The 25,718-nt window shown below is 46.5% G+C and overlaps 1 protein-coding gene across 5 annotated transcripts in view; it reads left to right on the top strand.

Annotated features, from left to right (window-relative positions):
- Nucleotides 1-25,718, top strand: part of LOC126260117 (neurexin-1a) — a 2,420,624-nt gene that overhangs the window by 1,822,499 nt on the left and 572,407 nt on the right. For 4 of the 5 annotated variants that reach the window (XM_049957358.1, XM_049957357.1, XM_049957355.1 and 1 more), the window contains exon 9: nucleotides 20,597-20,638. The exons of the other annotated variant lie outside the window; for it this stretch is intronic. In XM_049957358.1, the coding sequence (XP_049813315.1) occupies nucleotides 20,597-20,638 (42 nt within the window). The remainder of the gene's footprint in view (nucleotides 1-20,596; nucleotides 20,639-25,718) is intronic. 5 annotated transcript variants of the gene reach the window in all.

Raw genomic sequence — 25,718 nt, 5'->3', positions numbered from 1 at the left:
GACCGGCGTTGCCTGGTGAAACGTTGGTGTGATGCCTCGTGTAAGGAGGAGAAACGCGTACCATCATGTTTCCGACTTTGATAAAGGTCGGACTGTAGCCTATCGCGATTGCGGTTTGTCGTATCGCGACATTGCTGCTCGCGTTGGTCGAGGTCCAATGACTGTCAGCAGACTATGGAATCGGTGGGTTCGAGAGGGTAATACGGAACTCCATGCTGGATCTCAACAGCCTCGTATCACTAGCAGTCGAGATGACGGGCATCTTATCCGTATGGCTGTAGCGGATCGTGCAGCCACGTCTCGATCCCTGAGTCAGCAGATGGAGACGTTTGCAAGACAACAACCATCTGCACGAACAGTTCGACGACGTTTGCAGAAGCATGGACTATCAGCTCGGAGACCATTTCTGCGGTTACGCTTGACGCTGCATCACAGACAGGAGCGCCTGCGACGTCGCGGTGAACGCACAAACGTGTATTCGTCATCGCCATACTGGCGTATCACCTGGCGTGATGGTGTGGGGTGCCATTGGTTACACGTCTCGGTCACCTCTTGTTCACATTGACGGCACTTTGAACAGTGGACGTTACATTTCTGACGTGTTACGACCCGTGGCTCTGCCCTTCATTCGAGCCCTCCGAAACCTTAGATTTCAGCAGCATAATAAAGGACCGCATGTTGCTGGTCCTGTACGGGCCTTTCTGAATACAGAAAATGTTCGACTGCTGCCCTGGCCACCACATTCTCCAGATCTCTCACCAACTGAAAACGTCTGGTCAGTGGTGGCCGAGCAACTGGCTCGTGACAATACGTCAGTCACTACTCTTGATGAACTGTGGTATCGTGTTGAAGCTGCATGGGCAGCTGTACCTGTACACGCCATCCAAGCTCTGTCTGACTCAATGCGCAGGCGTATCAAGGGCGTTATTACGCCCAGAGGTGGTTGTTCTGGGTACTGATTTCTCAGTATCTATGCACCAAAATAGCGTGAAAATGTAATCACATGTCAGTTCTCTAGTATAATATATTTGTCGAATGAATACCCGTTTATCATCTTCATTTCTTCTTGGTGTAGCAATTTTAATGGCCAGTAGTGTAATGTTACACTGGTATAGAAATGTAGGCTTCGAACTTGCGTGGGAATCTGTGAATACTAAATGTAATGAGTTAAGAACTCGACACTAATGTCTTAAAAAATGCATATGTATCAACCTGCAATAACAAACTGTGCCAATTTGTTACTTTCTGCCCATGTTCAAGCACTAGTAAAACTGCTGTCTATTTTTTAGTCGTAAGTACGTACTTTAAGAAAGCCTGCATTTTTACTGTGCAGAGGGGGAACAGTATAGATAGTTTCTTGTTACAATGAAACGAAATCTCTTTAGTAGTTTCATCTATAATTTGACTAGTACTCATTTTGTGTACATCACGATAGGTTAGTACACCTCAGTGAAGAAGTTAGAAACAAGTATGAGAAAATAGTTTTGTAGAACTGTCTTCTATCTCACTAATAACACGATTAAGTGACAGGGATTCTGGAACACATGCTGGCAAAATGAACACACCCACTGTGTGATAAAACCACTCGAGCAGTCGTGCATGTCATGCGTATATTTCATTGTTTACTGTACTGGAGGATACATTTGTAATGCCAGTGTGCGCCGACGCATAACATTGAAATAAGCGAGTTAAGTTGCTGGTGTTATCGCTACGCTATGACAATCTGCTGCCTAGTGCCAGTTTTCAGTAGTGGGGAAGAGGGTTTGCTTTCAGTGGTGACTTTTGTAAGTGAACTTAATTAACAGTTATCCGTATATTCTTACATTCAAGAAGTTAGTATTTATACAAGCTAACTTAAAATTCTGTAAGTTATAACAAAAACCGAAGACAAAAAAGAATGAATGTCACTTGCTGAAAAGTAGAAAAAGGGTAGTCCCAAACCATTCATTTGATCTGTACGTTTAGAAAGCAGACATTAATAGGTTCAACTGTTTTTATTTAGTACTAACAATCACAAAGTAAATAAAGAATTTCATTAACAATTAACTCAGAAAGAAATGAAATAGTTAGTCGAATGGTTCGAATGGCTCTTAGCGCTATGGGACTTAACATCTGAGGTCATCATTCCCCTACAACTTAGAACTAGTTAAGCCTAACTAACCTAAGGGCATGACACACATCCATGCCCGAGGCAGGATTCGAACCTGCGACTGTAGGGCCTAGAACCGCTCGGCCACATCGGCCGGCAGAGTTAGTCGTTTGTGTCCCTTCCTTTTCTTCGTTTGGCGTCACGTGGAAATCTAGACTTGCGAAAATCATGTTTGCAATGGTTAGTGCAGCCACTCGTACCTACGACAAATTCTTCGATACATTTAATCAGAAATCCCCACTGGCATCTTGATTCATATGTAAACAAGTATCAGTATGCTGCACGTCGAGGAAAACATGGCAGACACTTGAGCCCAGGTTATAGGAACCTTACATCAGACACTGACGTCACGCGGCGAACGTGGCTTGGGCAGGGGCAGGGGCACGTTAAGGCCGGTTCCCACTAGAGCGCGGCAGCGCGGCGTGCGGCAACGGCAGCGGCAAGCGTTTTCTGCTTTGACGCGGCGGCTCGCGGAATTGGCGTTCCCACCTGGAAGCGGCAGACGCTAGCGGTAGCCAATGACGGACAGCCACTGAGGTACGGGCTGGGACCCACCGAAACGACCGGTGTGTTTGAATAACTATAACTTACCTACGTGAAGGAAAGACGAAGTTGGCTGAAGACATTCCAATTTTTCATTTTCTGTACAATGTACTCTTTCACATATTTCATTATTCGTGTTTTCTCATTTCAGCATAAACAGATTTCATGACTACCGTTCGTGATTGTTCACTATCTCCTAACACATTGAAACAATGTACGATAAAAGAGATTATTCAGATAGTTAAGCGAGACAAAAATTTAAAATGTGATACGGTAGCGGGTACACGAAAACAGTAAGAAAACAAAGGCTAGGTGGAAGGGATGAAAGTGGAAACCACCTGATAGAATTTCCCACAGAGCATAGTAATCATCGCCAGCACCTTGCTTAAGAATCACAAAAGAATAATATATATTTGGAACAGAGTTTTCGAAACCAGATTTTAAATTGTAAGGCATTTCCTGGTGCAGACGCAAACCTGACTGGAGACAGTCAATAGCAAGAAAAGCGTTCTGAAAAAGAAAATTTGTTCACATCGAATATAAATTCTAATGGTTGGATACTATTTTACAAAGGTATTTGTGTGGAGTGCAGCCTTGTATGTAAGTGAAACGTGGACGATGAACAGTCCTGTCAAGAAGACAATGGACGCTTTGAGAACGTGGTGATCAATAAGAATGCTGAAGATTAGATACGAGGATCGTGTGGCTAAAGAAGAGTTACGGAATTAAATAGAGGAGGAAGTTGAAATTACGGCGCAACTTTGACAACAATAGGAGTTAGTTGACAGGACGTATTATGGGGCGTCAAAGAGTGAGGACAAAGGGGTTGGGTGATAGTATTCTGATAATAATCATCTGTAATGTAAGCAGTGAATTTACTCTTCCATGCACTCCTCCACAAAACATTTATACCAAAACTGAAATCAGCTGAACACCAAATCTTTCAACCACTGTCTGACAACTACTGGATTCACTTTCAACTTTCTATAACTATCACTGGCTAGCCACACACACATACAAATATAAGGAGAACAAAAATAAACAAACATTAGTTTTCAGCATATAATTCTGCAGGTTGGCAACATGTACATAAACAAATCAGACAGGAAGGGACATGAGGTGAACACACTGTAGTTACGACTTCAAATCAGAGTTTTCGGTAAAACGTCTATTGCTAGTGACAGAAGAAAAAGAGCGAACATGAAAATGTGCTTATGTTCCATAATCTAAGTATTAGTTCAACCTACAGCATGTGACAAGGTGAGGGGAAACGTATATGTCCGCCAAAAACTCGATTCACTGTAAGTAATCATTCATTCACGTAAAAAAAGATGTGAACTGTTTTATAATCTGCAAGTATCACATATCAAAACAAAACTGAATCATTCTAGATTCCACCGAAGATGCCTTAAAGTAAAAGGCGAAACGCGTCTTCAATCAGTGAAGTACACTGGATAAAGAAAAAAAAGTTTGTTACTTACCAAAGGGAATATTCAATAGCTGTAGATATGTAGTAAATTACATCTTATGGCATACCAGCAAATTAGTTTCGGTTTAATTTCTCATTCCACATGCTATTAAATGCTGTTTAAAAAAATTCATCTATCCCTTCTGAAAAACTGGTTACTTTCATATCTCGGTAGATAAACAGATTTAGGATATTTATCATGCGACGAAATACATGACTTTTCACAAGTTATCGTTTGCAAAAAAACAAGTTTCGATTTCTTGAACCGTTTGCGAAATTTGCGGTTGATACAACCACATGGTTTACGACGAGCAGGACGAAGTACCGATCGCGTCGCGAGCAACCCGCGCGCGGTCACGGCACAGCCCGTCCGCCGACTTACCATTCAATATCTCGAGAACGGTGATAGCTATCCATCTGCTCTCAGCTTTAAAAACAATTTCGATATGTTGACTAAATTTCATACCCAATAATGTATTACCTAAAATGAACTGTACGCAAAGTCCTCGCAATGCGTTTTTACCTCTGCACACTCATTAAAATTTCGCGTAAAGGTTTACGTAAATGCGTTACAAGAAGTAACCACGACGAATAACGAAAAGAAATTCGGTCCTTTATCGAGAGAAGATATCGGGCTGTAACATGCCCAAGAATGAAATTTTTCTGCCGAATAGTTTTCTTGGAATCGGATGATAAGTATTTCATAGCTGCCGCCGCGTCCGCGCCAGCGGTCCGGCGAAAGTTCGTGTGGCCCGGGTTTCCGTACCTGACGTCACGCTCAGCGCGTTCTGTGATTGGCGGCGCGCACCTGGAGCGCGTCACGCGGCAGCGGAAGCGGTTCGACATGGGCAAACCGCGTCCCAGAGCCCGCCGCGTCGTGCCGCTGACGCCGTTTCCATGGCAACCACGCCGCGGCTTTGACGCGCGGCAGCCCTAGTGCGTTGCGTCGCTGGGCGGGCAGCTCGCGAGCTAGGACACGTCCATAAAGTACGAGTGACAGACGTTTATGGCTGTTTTATGGCGGTACGGGCGGCTATTATATGGCAGTGAAGAGTGTTTTCCGTTAGGACGTCGGTAAAGTACGTACCTTGTATTCTACGACTAGGCGCTACCCTCGCATAAGTCAGAATATAACCTTCGAGCGCGTGAAATAAATTGATAATCTGGAAGCTTCTCTAAACATAATTTATATTTCTTGGTAGAGTAATCAGAGTATTGGCCGTCTAAGGTGGCACTTGGCACTTGGCACTTGTTCACAAACACACACTAGATCCGCAGTGGAATACAAGATAACGGCGAGTAATAACTACGAAAGAGATTATTCACGAAATACTTGCGCGGTCCGTGCTGGATTATCTCTGAAAAGAATGCCGTCAAAGGGGATGTCGAACAAGTACGATGAAGGACAGTACGAGTGGTGGAACTTGTTTGTCTTCCGGATAAAAGCAACATTGGGAGAATGACGTCTTCTCTGTGTGACGTCTGGAAGATTCGGCTCAGACTTTTACGTAACAGTGATGTCCCGAACAACCTAGCAATCAATATAATTTAAGAGTCAACCGATTGAATTTTTTTGACTGCCGGATACACGCAAGGATTGTAAAATAGAAATTTTCCGTTATATATCTCTTTAGAATAGCCCTTGACCGAAAAAGAAAACAAGAATAAAGTAGTAACTATATTTTACAAAATAATTGCTGTAGACAGTTAACAGCGGGAAATGAAAGACAAGAAGCAAATCAGTTCCAGACTGCAGAACGGAACTTATCGAGGAAATTTCCAAATTTTGCGAAATGTGCACACTGAGGTTAAAAGGAATGACCTGCCGTAGTGGTAAATTACACCAGGTGATTTTAATGGGGAACACAGTAAGAGTGATGCGCGGCGCTTCCAGGGCAGAGCCCGGCTTCAGTTCCTTACGATCCGAGACCGCGGAAGCTGATCAGTGGGCTTGAATTTGGCGACATTTTTGTTGCAGGACGTGGATCATGTGGCCTGCAGTGCCGCGTTTGCTAGACCATCACTGAGCTAGACGCCGGTCAGTGTCTTGTTACAATATTCTGGAGTAGCTCTAGGCCGGAATTTTGTAAAGATGCCAGCAGAGCGTTGAAATTAGACTGTAGTTACGTTTGTAGTGATAAGTTGTGAAATTCAAGTAACACTTGGTTTTAGCTGTTTTCTACGGAGGAACGCGCCGCTAGAGAGACTTGTCCGTGTTATTCCATAAATGTGCGGGCTGTTGTCAGGTTGAGGATTTCAAAAGTCTGGAGATAGTTCTGGCCGAAGGAAGAAGCAAGTTTAAATCAAATAATAGAAAATTCAGAATGGAGTAATGACATTATTATGAAAAGGATAGTTTTTACTTACAATATAGCGGAGGCACAACAAAAAGACCGTCAAACAAAACTTTCGGCCAAACAGGTTTCCATCAGTGTAGACAAAACACACACACATTCACGCAAACGCAACTCACACACACGTAAGTACGGTCCCTGGTTGCCAAGACTATTTGGCGTTCCGTAACGTAAGCGACCGTATTAGCAATTCCGTAAACCGTTTGAGAACCATGTTACACACTCGCCTTCTGACGTAATACTGTGAGGAACTCACACATCATACACTGAAGAGCCAAAGAGACTGGTACACCTGCCTAATATCGTGTAGTGCGCCCGTGGGCACGCAGGAGCGCCGCAACACGACATGACATGAATAATGTCTGAAGTAGTGCTCGAGGGAGCTGACACCACGAATCCTGCCGGGGCTGTCCAAAAATCCTTAAGAGTACGAGGGGGTTGAGATCGCATTGTCCTGCTGGAATTGCCCAAGTCCGTCGGAATGCACGATGGACAGTGTGCAGGTGATCAGACAGAGTGCCTACCTATGTACCTAGACGTATCAGGAGTCTCCTATCACTCCAACTGCACACGCCCTGCACCATTGCAGAGCCTCCACCAGCTTGAACAAAAAAAATGGCTCTGAGCACTATGCGACTTAACTTCTGAGGTCATCAGTCGCCTAGAACTTAGAACTAATTAAACCTAACTAACCTAAGGACATCACACACATCCATGCCCGAGGCAGTATTCGAACCTGCGACCGTAGCGGTCGATCGGTACCAGATGTAGCGCCTAGAACCGCACGGCCACTTCGGCCGGCCCAGCTTGAACAGTCCCGTGCTGACATGCAGGGTCGATGGATTGATTACGTTGTCTCCATATACATACACGTCCATCCACTGGACACAATTTGAAACGAGACTCGTCCGACCAGGCAACATGTTTCCAATCATCAACAGTCCAACGTCGGTGAAACATGTTGCTTACGTTACGAAAAGCACCGTTGCTTCGCAGCAGACTTTTGTAATGTTGATGGAAGCTGAACTGGGTCCACGATGAAAAGATTTCCTTTGCCGCACACGGAATTTCCTTGTAGAGCGTATCCCGTGGGAAGGGGACCGGGTGGCGGCAGCCGCGGGAGAGGGCAGGAGGGACGAGAGAGGGGAGCCGGGCTGGCAGAAGAGGTGTGGTGAGTTGTGGCCCTCTGACGGGAGACGTGTTGGCAGGCGAACGGGAGGTACACGTACGTGCAACAGGTTTGAATTTGAAACCGTAAAGGACGCAATTAGAGGTAGACAGTGGTGGAATCGACTTTTTGAAACCATTCACACAGTGAAGATCCCAGGTACCACACCACTCACTCTGGTGAGTCCTCGTTTGCTAGTAATCAACGAAAAAAAACTTTCGGAATTTTGTGAGAAGCTCAGTACTTCAAGAAAGAGTTGGTTACTTAACGTAATGGCTGTCGTTTGAATCTTGTCAGATGCTTCAATTTTTTTTATATTTTTAATTCTTTATCGAAATGACTTTGATCATTCTTTTTACTCTATTAATTGGTTTAAATGCAATTTCTTTATTTCTGTTTCTTTGTCACCTCATTTTAATCATTGTGTCAACTTTTTTATTTGCTCATTTTTCGTCCTACAATTCTCTTTCCACTTGGAATAGTTATGCATGTGATTTTAATCAATCTTATATATTAATTTTGATTTAATTTCTTTCGTTTTGTTATCCTATATTTTCGTCCATGTTATTGCGTGATTTCGTTGTACGTATAATCTCTACTTTTGTTTAAATCTTTACCTGCGTTATTGTGTCCATAGTGCAATAGAAATTTAAATTTTTGTACATTTATATGACGATTACCATAAGAACTGCATAAATTTTTGACGCCATTGGGCGGTGGACAGAAGAATATTACAATACAAAAATAAATATAATTAAATTCACGTTCACAAAAATTTTGAGCAGAAAAAGAATGATATAAAGAAAAAACAAGAACAAGTGAGAAAATTTATACTGTAATTAAAACGATGTTACAGAGGAATAAAAATAAAAATTACATTTAAACTAATTAATTGGATAAAGGTAATGATCAAAATCATTTGGATAAGTACTTAAAAATAGGAAATCTTCGATCATCGCACAATATTCGAACCCAGAACCTTTAGCACACGACGCCTTTACAGTTACACTGTCCATTACACCACACTACAAACAATTGAGTGTCACGTGAAATTCTGAAACTTCTTTTTTTTTTCTCCGTCGATTACTTGCAAACGAGGAGCCACCAGGGCCAATGGCTGCAGGATGTGATAGCTGGGACCCACCTGCATCGCCTTACAGTCGGTACCACAGCCGGGGATCTCTGCTCGTAAGGTCCAGTTGGTCGCGGAAGGAGCACGCAGACAGACCCTGCCGCCGCCGCCGCCCCCGCGCCGCTGCTGAGGCGGCACGTCGGCCGCTAGTTAGCCGCCATTCACGCCCCCTGGCCGCCTGCCGCTCCCGCCCGCTGTCCGGCCTCCGCCACGGCCGCCGCTCCTCTGCTGACACAACGCTCGGTCTCCGTCCCGAATGACACCGTCGTCGACGGCACGTCCTGCCTAATCTTCTTCCATTACTGATTGACAAGCTGTCCTAATATCCATTTCGACGCACATCGTGTATCCGTACACCGAGTACCACATGTCTCTTCTTCACTGCGGCTGCTCTCGCTTTCCTAATAGAATAGTTAAGGGAGACCGGCATGGGCATCCAAACGCACAGATTTTCTCCCACAGTGGACTGCCCCCTTTCATTTCCTTCTTGCATACACACTTTCACCAATTCTCTAAAGCAGTGAAAAGCAATTCTGAAACTTGAACGAAACTGCCTTTGCCGTTTAGAAGATTTCTCAGCACTGGTAAGCAAAAAATATATCTTTTCATTTAATAAAGAGGCCTTTCGAAGGCGTGCACCAAATTATAATTTTTACTCATTCATTACGTATGAGGAATAACAAGATTTTAGTTTTATTAAAAATTATGTCAACATTTCCATAGTTTTAATAAATGTGTAATTTAAATAAAACCAAGAAAATAAAAATGTTACTAGCAATGGCGATTTTTCGTTCCTATCTATACCTATATATGTCGTGACTTTAGTATAAATTTTGTATATGATTGTGCAAGAAAAAGGATGTTGGTAGATCTCCTACATTCATATGATCTGATGCAAACTGTGTTTTTTCGATCTAGGGTGCAGGGGAACAGTAGCACAGCCATAGACAATATTTTTATTCATTCTTCATTACTAGATGGGCATTCTGTTAGTAAAAGGGTGAATGGCCTTTCAGACCATGATGCACAAATTTTACACTAAAAGGCTTTTGTACTCAAACAAATGTCACATATAATTACGAACTATGCAGCAATGTTAATCCAACAGCAGTAGAGTTTTTTAAACCTTGTCAAGGCACAAGAGTGGCAGGATGTTTATAGTGCCGATAACATAGTTGATAAATATAATGCTTTTCTTAACACATTTCTTATGCTGTTTGAGAGTTGCTTCCCATTAGAACGTTCTAAAGGGGATACTAGCAGTAACAGGCAACCCGGATGGCTGACTAGTGGGATAAGGATATCGTGTACAACAAAGTGGGAATTACATCAAAATGTTAGAAGTTGTCACAATCAAGCTACAGTAGCCCATTAAAATCAGTATTGTAAGGTGCTTCAAACGTTATTAGGAAGGCAAAGGCTATGTGGTATGCAAATAGAATAGCTAATTCACAGGATAAAATTAAAACCATATGGTCAGTTGTATAGGAGGTGTCTGGTCAGCAGCACAAGTTCGACGGTATAAACTCAGTTCGTAGTACAAATACACTCCTGGAAATGGAAAAAAGAACACATTGACACCGGTGTGTCAGACCCACCATACTTGCTCCGGACACTGCGAGAGGGCTGTACAAGCAATGATCACACGCACGGCACAGCGGACACACCAGGAACCGCGGTGTTGGCCGTCGAATGGCGCTAGCTGCGCAGCATTTGTGCACCGCCGCCGTCAGTGTCAGCCAGTTTGCCGTGGCATACGGAGCTCCATCGCAGTCTTTAACACTGGTAGCATGCCGCGACAGCGTGGACGTGAACCGTATGTGCAGTTGACGGACTTTGAGCGAGGGCGTATAGTGGGCATGCGGGAGGCCGGGTGGACGTACCGCCGAATTGCTCAACACGTGGGGCGTGAGGTCTCCACAGTACATCGATGTTGTCGCCAGTGGTCGGCGGAAGGTGCACGTGCCCGTCGACCTGGGACCGGACCGCAGCGACGCACGGATGCACGCCAAGACCGTAGGATCTTACGCAGTGCCGTAGGGGACCGCACCGCCACTTCCCAGCAAATTAGGGACACTGTTGCTCCTGGGGTATCGGCGAGGACCATTCGCAACCGTCTCCATGAAGCTGGGCTACGCTCCCGCACACCGTTAGGCCGTCTTCCGCTCACGCCCCAACATCGTGCAGCCCGCCTCCAGTGGTGTCGCGACAGGCGTGAATGGAGGGACGAATGGAGACGTGTCGTCTTCAGCGATGAGAGTCGCTTCTGCCTTGGTGCCAATGATGGTCGTATGCGTGTTTGGCGCCGTGCAGGTGAGCGCCACAATCAGGACTGCATACGACCGAGGCACACGGGGCCAACACCCGGCATCATGGTGTGGGGAGCGATCTCCTACACTGGCCGTACACCACTGGTGATCGTCGAGGGGACACTGAATAGTGCACGGTACATCCAAACCGTCATCGAACCCATCGTTCTACCATTCCTAGACCGGCAAGGGAACTTGCTGTTCCAACAGGACAATGCACGTCCGCATGTATCCCGTGCCACCCAACGTGCTCTAGAAGGTGTAAGTCAACTACCCTGGCCAGCAAGATCTCCGGATGTGTCCCCCATTGAGCATGTTTGGGACTGGATGAAGCGTCGTCTCACGCGGTCTGCACGTCCAGCACGAACGCTGGTCCAACTGAGGCGCCAGGTGGAAATGGCATGGCAAGCCGTTCCACAGGACTACATCCAGCATCTCTACGATCGTTTCCATGGGAGAATAGCAGCCTGCATTGCTGCGAAAGGTGGATATACACTGTACTAGTGCCGACATTGTGCATGCTCTGTTGCCTGTGTCTATGTGCCTGTGGTTCTGTCAGTGTGATCATGTGATGTATCTGACCCCAGGAATGTGTCAATAAAGTTTTCCCTTCCTGGGACAATGAATTCACGGTGTTCTTATTTCAATTTCCAGGAGTGTATTTGTGTTACTGATAAATCAGATATATGTACAGTATTTATCAATAATTTTCTGAGCATTGCTGGTGAATTAAATAAAAAATCACAGGAAGACGCAGATTTTACAGTTTCTAACACACAATTCAACAAAACCTAACGTTTTAGTTTCACAGGACGGGCATATGATTAGTGAAACTGAACAGTTCAAATTTCTAGGTGTTCAGATACAGAGTAAGCTGTCGTGGAAAGCCTACGTTCAGGATCTTGTACTTAATACTGTCATTTTTACTATTCAAACGGTATCTGAAGTGAGTGATCGTCCGACACGAAAATTAGCCTACTTTACTTATTTTAATGTCGTATCGTATTATAATTTGGGGTAACTCTTTCCATTCTAAAAGCATATTTTTGGCACGGAAACGGGCGGTTCGGGCAATAAGTGGTGTAAGTTCAAGAACCTCTTGTCGACCCATGTTCACGAGTCTGGGTATTTTGACACTGACCTCTCAGTATATATATTCCTTACTGTCATTTCTTGTCAATAATATTAGCTTATTCGCAAGAATAAGCAGCTTTTACTCAGTTAATCCTCGGCAGAAATCAAACCTGCATTTCGATCGACCTTCCGTAACTCTCGTGCAGAAAGGAGTGCAGCGTACTGCTGCATCCATTTTCAATAAGCTAACAATCGAATTCAAAAATCTTAGCAGTAATCCTCGCGCTTTCAAATCGAAACTGAAGAGTTTCCTCATGGGTCACTCCTTCTATTCTGTCGAGGAGTTCCTTGAAAAATTAAGCTGATTCTTGTTTTATTGTTGACTACGTTCATTTAAACTTATGGTTTGACTTTTTTCCGGTTCATAAACATTTTATTTTTATCTTATTACTTTTATGTTGTAATTTCATGCACTAACACGTTCCGTGACATTTGAGATTTGCTCCTCAATTTGGTACTACGGAATTTGCCGTGTAAATAAAAAAAATAAAAAATAAAAGCGTCCTTCATAAGACAGGGTACGAGACAAGGATTCACATCCACGTCGTCACTAGCGGTCTGTTGGCAGCTTTCGGGGTTCCTTGCTTTGCCTTTGTGTAAACACTCACGGCGAGGCAGCGACCCCAAACGTATCCAGAGCGAGTAAATATGTCGAGGGGTGGACTACGTGGTGAATTTTACAACGTACACGAGCAATTCTGAACGGTTATCGCTACCGGGTTATGACATCGACTTCGTGTTCCTTTTTTAAATGGAGTCAGATAGGTTTTTCTGTGGCATTGGAAAGAATCGTCAAGAGGGCTTCAACAGGATAACATATGTGAAACTTGAGCAAACAGTAACGCCATAACAGCGCCGCAAAATTAGGCTGCACCCTCAGAAGAGGGTTCGGAGAGAAACTTCTGAACTGGTGACTCAAGTACGGTTCGTGCGTTTACCTGCGCGCTTCAAGTCACGAGCCTCTGCTGTAGCGATCACACAAGTTGCTCGTGAAACTGTTGAGACCATCGCAAGTACACGACTGTCGGAAAAAGAAAAATGATTACGGTCTTCGTTTACAGCGGATTTTACAACGTGTTGATCAGTGGTGCAGTTTATAAGCTCATAGGTTGCACAGCCGCATGGTTGATCTTTGCAAGCACTGTAGAGAAAAGTATAAAGGAACTGGAGTTGTGAAGAATAAAACACTCGAACGAAAGACAACGACAAGTGAAGAGAAATATGTCCCAGTGAGGCAGATTGAACACCTGGCTGCGGTCAGCATAAGGAACGTGCCAAGGTATTTCATCCTTTTAACACGTTTCAGTTCAACAATATCTTCATGGCAATGAAGCAAGCAAGCAATCGGCTGCTGTTGTCATCTCAGATTGGTGCAAAATGATGCAGCTTTTTTATGCAACATTTTGTTTATGGAAGGAGCATAGTTTCAACATGTACTACTGGTTAGCTGAAAAAAAAAAACGCCGCCACAGAGAAGTTGACAAAAGCTGCAGCTGCGAAATAAAAACTTTTTCGACTGTATAAAGCCGTTGCTTGATCTTTGATTCAGATTTCCTCATGCAGTTTGCCGAAATGTTATTTTCCTGTTTTCTTGTATGTCATAACTGACGTTTTTTTTACGTTACAGAATGTATCTCTGCTTAAAGCAGATAAATATGTAACTTCATCTTATAATTATTAGTGCTTACGTTATGCCTGAATCAGCTTCATTACAATTTCATGTGTGTAATTTTGAATGTACATAAGCCTAGATGTTTCTGCGGCTACTGGATGGCGCTCGTAGCAACACCGTGTTTACTTGCCCACACTTTCTAAGGTGGGCACCTCAGTCTTGTTGCAACCCGTGTTCACTCAGGTACGAGCAGCCCTTAGCGGCTCGCCATCTTATTTTATTTACAACTTTTCATGACGTCGCCTTTGACTTGTAAGTACTGCATCTCTTTCCAGTCAGTACACACTTTAGTTTATTAATTATACCTATTATGTTTTAGAACAGTTGGTTTAATTCTGAAGACGACGCTCATAGTAGCGTGGAAACCTGCTCAATTTTGACATAATATCTGTGATCAAGGTCTTATTTGGTCTAATATGAACTTTAGAACAAACACATTGGTGGCATCGAAAGAAAGTGACTGCGAGAATAAACTTGGTGTAGACGTTGCTATTCTTTGCAGCTATAGCATTCTCGACACTGCATTAATAACAGTTTTTTTACTATGGCTTGAGATAGTGCAATAGAAGGGCTTGCGGTCGGGTAGAAGTTTCATAATTTTAACTAGTTTGGAAATATGTGTTTGTAGTGTACGCATATGCACGATTAGACATTCGTGTGTGCGGCTTTACGAGTGTTAGACTGCACGGGGCCAGGTTCCGTCGCAATAGGCCATCTTTGCACCGGAACTGTAATTTACTAATAATATTTTCTCCCCAAAACTTGAGACGACTACATTCGCACATACCATTTGATCATTGCGGCGACTGTACATCGTGTAGGTAAACTTACACGATGGACAATCCTGAAAGCTTCGGTCCGTTCATAGGTATTCTTAATTAAGGGAAAAAAACTTGTTTGTGAAGCACATTAACATTTAACTTAACATTCAAGTACCATATGCATCGAAGTAAATGGCAGTCCGCAGCTCGTGGTCGTGCGGTAGTGTTCTCGCTTCCCACGACCGGGTTCCCGGGTTCGATTCCCGGCGGGGTCAGGGATTTTCTCTGCCTCGTGATGACTGGGTGTTGTGTAATGTCCTTAGGTTACTTAGGTTTAAGTAGTTCTAAGTTCTAGGGGACTGTTGACCATAGATGTTAAGTCCCATAGTGGTCACAAGGGAACCTCCCCATCGCACCCCCCTCAGATTTAGTTATAAGTTGGCACAGGGATAGGCCTTGAAAAACTGAACACAGATCAATCGAGAAAACAGGAAGAAGTTGTGTGGAACTATGAAAAAAATAAGCAAAATATACAAACTGAGTAGTCCATGCCCAAGGTAGGCAACATCAAGGAGAATGTTAGCTTACGAGCGCCGTGGTCTCGTGGCTAGCCTGAGCAGCTGTGGAACGACAGGTCTTTGGTTCAAATATTCTCTCGGGTGAAAATTTTAATTTTTTATTTTCAGATAATTATCAAGGTTCAGGCACTCACACATAATCAACTTCGCTCTCCAAAATTCCAGGACATGTTCAGATTTGCTTGGACATATACATAATTTGACGGTCTACGCACGGAAACATTTGAAAACGTAAAAAACATATGTTTTGACAGAGCACAGGGAAAACTGTGCGACTCTGAAACTGTTGCATTCATTTGATGCAGTTTATGTGACAAACTCATATGTTTCCATCACTTTTTTTGAAGTGATTATCACATCCACAAGAAAACCTAAATCGGGGAAGGTAGAAGAATCTTTTTACCCATTCGCCAAGTGTGCAAGTTAGGTGGGTCGACAACATATTCCTGTCATGTGACGCACATGCCGTCACCAGTGTCGTAAAGAATATATCAGACGTGTTTTCCTGTGGAGGAATCGGTTGACCTATGAATTTGCGATCAAATGTTTTCGGCTCCTATTGGAGAGGCACGTCCTTTCGTCTACTAATCGCACGGTTTTGCGGTGCGGTCGCAAAACACAGACACTAAACTTATTACAGTGAACAGGGACGTCAATGAACGAACGGACAGATCGTAACTTTGCGAAAATAAAGAAAGTAAAAGTTTCACTCGAGGGTGGACTCGAACCGAGGACCTTCTGTTCCGCAGTTGCACACTCTAACCACGAAACCACGGCGGTCATCAGCTATCATTGTCCTTTATGTTGCCTATCTTGCACATGGACTACTCAGTTTGTATATTTTGCTTATTTTTTCATAGTTCCACACAACTTCTTCCTGTTTTCTCGATTGATCTGTGTTCAGTTTTTCAAGGCCTATCCACTGTGTCAATTTATACCTAAATGTGAGGGGGGTGCGATGGGGAGGTTCCCTTGTCAGAGCCATTTGAACCATTTGAAGTAAATAGCGATGTAAATCTGTGTCCCTGTATTTTTCTGTCGCCTTGTAAAAAGTTACGTGTTGCGCTTGTTACGGTGAGAGATTAGCGGAATGAAGTCACCTCTGCTCAAACGGGCCAAATTCGTTTCGCCGAACGATCGCACAGCAGCGCGGGCCCGCCTACGGCGCCCACGGCCAGCCTGCGTGGTGTCGCCGTCCGCTGCGCCGCTGCTGGCTGGCGCAGGGCGAGCTGGTGCGGCCCCTGTGATGCACTCAGCTGCTACGGAGCGAGCGCTAAATATTCATCCGAGCTCCGAAGGTGCCAAATCAAAGTCCAGTGACTTGTCGTAAGGCCCGAGTCCAGATCTGCTTATTATAGTCTTAGCGATCCTGAGACTAGTGCCCGAGGCCAAGTCTTGGCGAGTCTCCACTAAAAACAGAAAATAATAAATGCCCCTGCAATAAGAGGACGGGGCTGGAATCGACCTCGCTGTCGCGCACCAACATTTAGATGCCAAAAACCAATCAGAAACGTGCTTTCGCACCCTGAAAAGGCCCGGAATCACATTCCGACGCCAAGGCAAGTATGCGTTTCGGTGCTTTTCGGACTGTTCTTCCCACGGTAAAACTGTTGGAAATTTTCTTAAGCGCAGATTTGCCAACATACCGGCATTTCTGTCCAGCGGCAAGGAGGACCGGTAGTTTGTGCCAGTGGTGGCTCAGACTCCGTGGGACAGGGTGGGAACTCGAGAGGATTCCGCCTCTCCACGTAAAGCGCCAAACATGCCGTCCCGTCCCGTACTGTGTTAACTGGACGCTCAGCCCCGGGCTAAGCTGGTGGGGCCGATCCGTGCTGACTGCTGGCTGCTGACTGCCGGCGGTGCGGCGAGCTCTGCTCCCCACCGGCCGTCAGCGCGCCCGCCCCGTCGGAGAGGCTGGAGCCGGGAGCAGCGAGCAGCGAGGCGCAGGAGCTCCTGTAAACTCGAGTAGTGACAGGGGTCCCTCGTATCAGAACAGAACTAAACTAATAGAGCACTGCTACCACTGACGTAGCTAAGCGCGAAAACAGTTTGATCGAGGTAAGCAAATACCGACTGAATCGCAAGAGAGAATGAAGCTGAACCTTCAGTGTGTGTATCTGGTAACGAATTATGTGAGACATTGGTTGGCGCTGGCAGTAAAAAAGCTGTTCAGAATCTCGTTTATCGATAAACTGTCATGCATTATTCTAAAGTACGGAAATACTAGCAGTCACCCGTTGCTTCGCTCGCATGTGAGCGATGGTGAGTAACTAAGCAACTAATTTTACGAGATGCCTGCGTATACAGTGGTGTAGAGAGTATGTTAACCGCAAATCAGTTATCGCTGGCGGATGCATCAATAATGTAGGTACCATAACGCATTAAAATGGAAGGGAGAAATGACTGGTACGTAATGCTCTGGTAGTAAGACCTCACACACTGATAACATAGTCAGATAATGTAACATAATGACATGCAGCCTCGCCAAAAGCCTGCCACGTTCAACTCTGCTTGTGGTACAAGGTTAAGTGGCGCCGCAGTTGTCGGTCTTCAAGTGTCCGTAACAGGTGCGAGGCGCTCAGCGTCTAGAATGCCACGGCTTCGTGACTGTTCTCTAGTATCACTGTAGCTCTTGAGACCGCCTGACGTACTGCTACCACGTCCCGGCGGACATGGGATTGTTCCGTATTTTGTTGGATTCGAGTGAGTTCGCGGCTTCAGCTCTCTTACAACTGTGCGCTACATCAGGCTTTTATACACAGTTCCCGGGCTTACCATCCGATTTCATTTTTGTATCTGCAACAAAACTTTCCATCTATGCCAGATGGTGCAGGAATATCACAAACCACACACACGATAACATTGGATTTGCAGTGTCACGGAATAATCCGTACACACTAAGAGTGGCCGACCATTGCGCTAGGATTGTCTTCGTGCCACTCACGTGTATCATATTTGAAAATGTTAACAATACTCAGACACACATCTTTCTAAAGTACCCTGTGGTCTTCCTCGGGGTTCAAGCTGATTCCATACCAAATGCCATCGGAATCGGTTCATCAGTAAAGTCGTGAAAATGCAATAGATTTTTCTTTCGCAATTAATAGTACAGGTATTAGTACAAAAGCATGGATCAAACAAGTAAAGGATTGTATAAACGTAGTATTCATTACGTTGAATCGCATTATGTAGAACATATAAAACAATAAAAGCATATTCACTGTTATGATAAAGTTCAGACGTCAGAACATATATAGTTTTTTCAAAGACGTACTTCGCGTTATATTCTTCAGATGAATAAATACACTACTAGCCATTAAAATTGCTACACCAAGAAGAAATGAAGATGATAAACGGGTATTCATTCGACAAATATATTATACTAGAGCTGACATGTGATTACATTTTCACGCAATTTGGGTGCATAGATCCTGAGAAATCAGTACCCAGAACAACCACCTCTGGCCGTAATAACGGCCTTGATACGCCTGGGCATTGAGTCAAACAGAGCTTGGATGGCGTGTACAGGTACAGCTGCCCATGCAGCTTCAGCACGATAACACAGTTCATGAAGAGTAGTGACTGGCGTATTGTGACGAGCCAGTTGCTCGGCCACCATTGACCAGACGTTTTCAGTTGATGAGAGATCTGGAGAATGTGGTGGCCAGGGCAGCAGTCAAACATTTTCTGTATCCAGAAAGGTCCGTACAGTACCTGCAACATGCGGTTGTGCATTATCCTGCTGAAATGTAGGGTATCGAAGGGATATAATGAAGGGTAGAGCCACGGGTCCTAACACATCTGAAATGTAACGTCCACTGTTGAAAGTGCCGTCAATGTGGACAAGAGGTGACCGAGACGTGTAACCAGTGGCACCCTACACCATCACTCCAGGTGATACGCCAGTATGGCGATGACGAATACACGCTTGTGCGTTCACCGCGACGTCGCCAAACACCGATACGACCATCATTATGCTGCAAACAGAACTTGGATTCATCCGGAAAAATGACGTTATGCCATTCGTGCACCTAGGTTCGTGTTGAGTACACCGACGCAGGCGCTCCTGTCTGTGATCCAGCGTCAAGCGTAACCGCAGAAATGGTCTTCGACCTGATAGTCCATGCTTCTGCAAACGTCGTCGAACTGTTCGTGCAGATGGTTGTTGTCTTGCAAACGTCCCCCACCTGTTGACTTAGGGATCGAGACGCGGTGCACGATCCGTTACAGCCATGCGGATAAGATGGCTGTCATCTCGTCTGCTACTGATACGAGGCCGTTGGGATCCAGCACGGCGTTCCGTATTACCGTCCTGAACCCAACGATTCCATATTCTGCTAACAGTCACTGGATCTCGCCCAATGCGAGCAGAGGTCTCACGATGCGATAAACCGCAATCGCGATAGGCTACAATCCGACCTTTATCAAAGTCGGAAACGTGATGGTACGCATTTCTCCTCCTTACACGAGGCATCACAACAACGTTTCACGAGGCAACGCCTGTCAACTGCCGTTCGTGTATGAGAAATCGGTTGGAAGCTTTCCTCATGTCAACACGTTGTAGGTGTCGCCACCGGCGCCAGCGTTGTGTGAATACTCTGGAAAGCTAATCATTTGCATATCACAGCATTTTCTTCCTGTTGGTTAAATATCGCGTCTGTAGCACGTTATCTTCGTGGTGTAGCAATTTTAATGGCCAGTAGTGTATGTTGTACTACACGCTTTCTGAATGATCCTATGTTCTTCCTCAGTGTTCAAGGTATCTTCGTACAAAATTTTATTATAATCGGCTCAGCGGTTTAGTCGTGAAAGCGTAATAGACCCTTCTTTCGCATTTATAATAGTAGTGTGGATTATTTACTTGTCCGTTGTGTCTAAAGGCTATTTTTTTTCTTATCTCAGTCGTGTTGTAGGCGACTAGGGGAACCTTCATTTGTGAGCAGATACGCAGCCAATGGAGTCGTGAAGCAAGCGACAGCACTTTCCTAACCGTCGAAAAAAACATTAATCTAGGACATTAATTATGATGAGCACTATATTCGAACCCTGAAATATTGTCTTATTTTGTGATACAAATTGTGTCTTACAATTTTTTGTGCCCCTAAAGATTTTTCGCCCGAGAAATTCGTCCCATGGGCCCCGCTTCCGGTACACCACTGGACTCCAGTGTCTATTTACATTTATTTGCTATTTTTTTCAGTTTATGGGAAATTTTTGGTAAAGCACAAGTCTGTTTTAGTGAGTAGCTGAACAGGAACGTGGGTGGGGACTGGCTGGCTGGCGAGCACTCCGCGCCCTGTGTGACGTGTGTGCCTCTTGTGCCCGCAGGCGTGGCTGCCCGTCACCTTCCACAGCCCGGACAGCACTCTGGTAAGCCGAGAAGCCACCCTCCCTCCCCCCACCCACCCGACACTACCACCGCGCTAGCCCCGCTATAGCTAGCCAGGCCTCCCCTCCTCCGCTGAGAGCCGTGTAGTTCCGTGGCTAACTTGACGTCACAGAAACCTACGCTCCAGTTTGTAGCCCAGCATCACTTATCGAGCCATCGTGCACACATTACAAGAGGACACTTTCTTAGAACAGACTGTCGCAGCCTCTGTGGTATTCCAGAACAATTGTTTCAGTACTCTCCCCAGCAGCCGAGCTTCTGTAGTGTAGCTTTCCGTTTCAGCACTCAGATGGAGTTCATCCAAAATCTGGCAGGCACTGATCTTTTCGTTGAACAACTGATCTTCGAAAAGTTAATGAAAATACTGGAAAGATCAAGAAAGAAAAGATCGCGTTAAGGTTGGTGTAACGTAGGGTTAAAGACTGTCACCACTGTAATTCTACGTGTAGGTAGAAAAAGCGACGAACGAGTAAAAAAATAATCGCAAGAGGGGTTGACGTACAGAGGGAACGAGTAGCTATGGTAAGGTTGACTGGTGGCACAGATTTCCTCGCAGCGAGTAAGGAAGGCTTAGGACACCAGCTGAATTATATATGGGCAGCTTACAGAGGGGAGGATACGGCTTATAGGCGAGGAACGAAAAACTAAAGTGATTAAGAGAACTAGCAAGGAAATGACATAGTTAACATCAAAACTGGGAACGACGTGGCAGAGTGAAGAAGTGAATCTAAGAAAGGTGGCTAAAGGTGGTGTAGCAGAGTTAGATCGGTACACAAGAAGAAAGCTTTCCTCAGTAATGAGCTCTGCTAGTGTCGGATTTCGATATAGAACTGGGAAACAAACTTCCGATACTATTAGCCTGTTACACTGTACTGTATGGAAATGAAAGGTGTGCCACCATAAATCTGGTGGAAAAAAAACTGCGCGGTTTGAAATGTGGCGCTGTCAAAGTGGAGAAGTAAAATACGAAATGAGGCATTACTGAAACGAATGGATGACGAATGAAGTCTGTGGAGGACACTTATCAGAAGAGCAGATAGGTTAGTGGTACACCTGCGAAGAGCAGTACGGAAGACACAGTGTGTGACGCTGGGGCCGTGGACGGGTGGAGACGGTTTCGGCTGGGCCCTGCTCGGCTGCCTGGGTGCCGACCCGTCGTGGAGGGCGCGGAGCAGCCGCAGCCGCAGCCGCCGGCGGTGTCCGTCTGATGGTAGCCAGAGTGGACTCGGACGAGGATTCCACCTCGCACTTCGTTTCTTCCCCCCTATACGATTTTGCTTCATTACCTTTTCTTTACTCCGATCGAGATTAGATATCACCTCTCGGTTTCCAGATTCGCGCTTGACTGATTTTTTTACTCCTCTCTAGAGCTCTTCCACTTCAGCCGTTGGCCCCCTAACACCGACACTACCCGCAGAATCTGTCTAACATCCAACAAAAACTGTCCAGTGCGACCGCCGCTTTCACCTGAAAAGTTGTCCACCCCAGGTAGCTGAGTGGTCAGCGCCACAGAATGTCAATCCTAAGGGCCCGGTTTCGATTCCCGGCTGGGTCGGAGATTTTCACCGCCGAGGGACTGGGTGTTGTGTTGTCCTAATCACCATCATTCCATCCCCATCGACGCGCAAGTCGCCGAAGGGGAGTCAAATCGAAAGACTTGCACCCATCGAACGGTATACCCGACAGGGGGCCCCGAGTCACACGACATTTACCTGAAAAGCTAACTGTGAAAGACTTTTGCTACCACTTCGGGCTCCCACCGCGAACAAAAACGAAAAAACCTCCGATCGTCCCGTAAAAAGAGAGAGAGAGAGAGAGAGAGAGAGAGAGAGAGGACAAAGGTTTTAAACCTGAAATTTTTTCCGAGGCTATCCGCAGCCGCGAGACGGCCCTACAACCACGGAATACACTTACGAGGCAAAACTTCAAGCTTAATGGCTTCTTTGTCCGTCTTCGGAACAAAATACACTCCTGGAAATGGAAAAAAGAACACATTGACACCGGTGTGTCAGACCCACCATACTTGCTCCGGACACTGCGAGAGGGCTGTACAAGCAATGATCACACGCACGGCACAGCGGACACACCAGGAACCGCGGTGTTGGCCGTCGAATGGCGCTAGCTGCGCAGCATTTGTGCACCGCCGCCGTCAGTGTCAGCCAGTTTGCCGTGGCATACGGAGCTCCATCGCAGTCTTTAACACTGGTAGCATGCCGCGACAGCGTGGACGTGAACCGTATGTGCAGTTGACGGACTTTGAGCGAGGGCGTATAGAGGGCATGCGGGAGGCCGGGTGGACGTACCGCCGAATTGCTCAACACGTGGGGCGTGAGGTCTCCACAGTACATCGATGTTGTCGCCAGTGGTCGGCGGAAGGTGCACGTGCCCGTCGACCTGGGACCGGACCGCAGCGACGCACGGATGCACGCCAAGACCGTAGGATCCTACGCAGTGCCGTAGGGGACCGCACCGCCACTTCTCAGCAAATTAGGGACACTGTTGCTCCTGGGGTATCGGCGAGGACCATTCGCAACCGTCTCCATGAAGCTGGGCTACGGTCCCGCACACCGTTAGGCCGTCTTCCGCTCACGCCCCAACATCGTGCAGCCCGCCTCCAGTGGTGTCGCGACAGGCGTGAATGGAGGGACGAATGGAGACGTGCCGTCTTCAGCGATGAGAGTCGCTTCTGCCTTGGTGCCAATGATGGTCGTATGCGTGTTTGGCGCCGTGCAGGTGAGCGCCACAGTCAGGACTGCATACGACCGAGGCACACAGGGCCAACACCCGGCATCATGGTGTGGGGAGCGATCTCCTACACTGGCCGTACACCACTGGTGATCGTCGAGGGGACACTGAATAGTGCACGGTACATCCAAACCGTCATCGAACCCATCGTTCTACCATTCCTAGACCGGCAAGGGAACTTGCTGTTCCAACAGGACAATGCACGTCCGCATGTATCCCGTGCCACCCAACGTGCTCTAGAAGGTGTAAGTCAACTACCCTGGCCAGCAAGATCTCCGGATCTGTCCCCCATTGAGCATGTTTGGGACTGGATGAAGCGTCGTCTCACGCGGTCTGCACGTCCAGCACGAACGCTGGTCCAACTGAGGCGCCAGGTGGAAATGGCATGGCAAGCCGTTCCACAGGACTACATCCAGCATCTCTACGATCGTCTCCATGGGAGAATAGCAGCCTGCATTGCTGCGAAAGGTGGATATACACTGTACTAGTGCCGACATTGTGCATGCTCTGTTGCCTGTGTCTATGTGCCAGCAGCCTGCATTGCTGCGAAAGGTGGATATACACTGTACTAGTGCCGACATTGTGCATGCTCTGTTGCCTGTGTCTATGTGCCTGTGGTTCTGTCAGTGTGATCATGTGATGCATCTGACCCCAGGAATGTGTCAATAAAGTTTCCCCTTCCTGGGACAATGAATTCACGGTGTTCTTATTTCAATTTCCAGGAGTGTATATCACTGATTCTATGGATCAGGGATCCGGCAGTTTGTTGGCAGATTTTTGAAGATATCTATCATTACATGTCTACGCATAGGTCACGTAATTCGTGTAAATAACGGGTCGCTGCTTTTCGTACCCACTGGTGGCGCCCAACAGCGACCCAGATGGCTTCCTCAGAATTTACATCAGGCGCAATTGGTTGCCGAGGCATCAACGTGAGTTCAGTGTAACGCTCCTCAGATCACTGTAGCACTGTTCTGGCTCCGGGACCCGGATGATTAGATAACACCGCCGTTGGGGAAGACGTCGAGCACGAAGGGATGTCGGTGCCTTGTTAGCGAACGAGAGTAGCGCCTGCCACCAGCCCGTGTTCGTGGCGCTCTGCTCGATGGAGGCACCTTTCACCTCGACCAGCGACCCAGTGTAGCAAAAATGTGAGTCTCAGCCGGCCGCAGGGGCCGAGCGGTTCTAGGCGCTACAGTCTGGAACCGCGCGACCGCTACGGACGCAGGTTCGAATCCTGCCTCGGGCACGGATGTTTGTGATGTCCTTAGTTTGGTTTAAGTAGTTCTAAGTTCTAGGGGACTGATGACCTCAGAAGTTAAGTCCCATAGTGCTCAGAGCCATTTGAACCATTTGTGATTCTCATGAAGATCCGACACGTTTTGATCGATCGACTTTCGAATCCCGATGGCACCCCTCGAATTGCAGTCGTAACTGTGTCAACATGTCAGCACGTGGGGGTGGTCTGCTGCGGAGCTCCGTGTTGGAAAATGTACGATGGACCGTGTGCTGCGAAGTACTCGTGCGCGCACCGTCACTGTGCTGTCGCGGCACAGCTGTCCTACTTTACAGAGCGGACAAGACTACGAGCCCGACATTCTCTGAGGAGTCGTGGTACTTTCGCTGTCCTTCTACCTCTTTCGGTCGATGCCGTTTTTGAGATACTCATTCACATTCTCTTTCACACATTGCGTAACAGTAATCTGTCCTTCGTCAAAGTCGCTTAGCTCAGTGTATCTCCCCATTTGCAGTCCATGTCTTCGCTAAGCCCCTCCGTTATCGGCTGTTCCTCACGCACGCTGCTGCCACCGCGTCACGTGGCCGCAACGCCACCCACCAGGCGGCATTCATCGTCGCGATGGGCAGACGTCACTCTCCGCGGCTCCCTCACAGCTGGAACACCCCTATGCTACGTGGGATGCGTAAACGACGGCCGCAAGTGATTCACAAAGAGCTAACCGTACGACACCTTGCGCCGTAAAACCGTTGCTAGTTAAGCAGTGCCAAAAGTGTAACAACTCTGCATGGCCTCACTAAAAAAAGTGACAACGCCACATCCTTAACCCACACCGTAGCATTACGTCGAGTAGCAGTGTAGTAAGTGACATCAGGATGGATAAGTTCGGCGGGCTCTACCGGCTGAGGCATCATTCGCAGCAAGAATGCCATCGTGCGGTGTGTGAGGAGTCAACAGCAGGCAGCCACATCACAGACGAAACGGTGCGCGCCGGAGGCGACAGCGGTGCGCCTGTGGCAGAGACGGTCCTCGGCAGGACGCGAGGCGAGTGTGTAAACGCTGGCGGCTGGGGAGTTTTT

Source organism: Schistocerca nitens, chromosome 5 (assembly GCF_023898315.1).
Source record: "Schistocerca nitens isolate TAMUIC-IGC-003100 chromosome 5, iqSchNite1.1, whole genome shotgun sequence".
Classification (NCBI taxonomy): domain Eukaryota; kingdom Metazoa; phylum Arthropoda; class Insecta; order Orthoptera; family Acrididae; genus Schistocerca; species Schistocerca nitens.
This window is presented reverse-complemented; position numbering and strand designations above follow the sequence as displayed.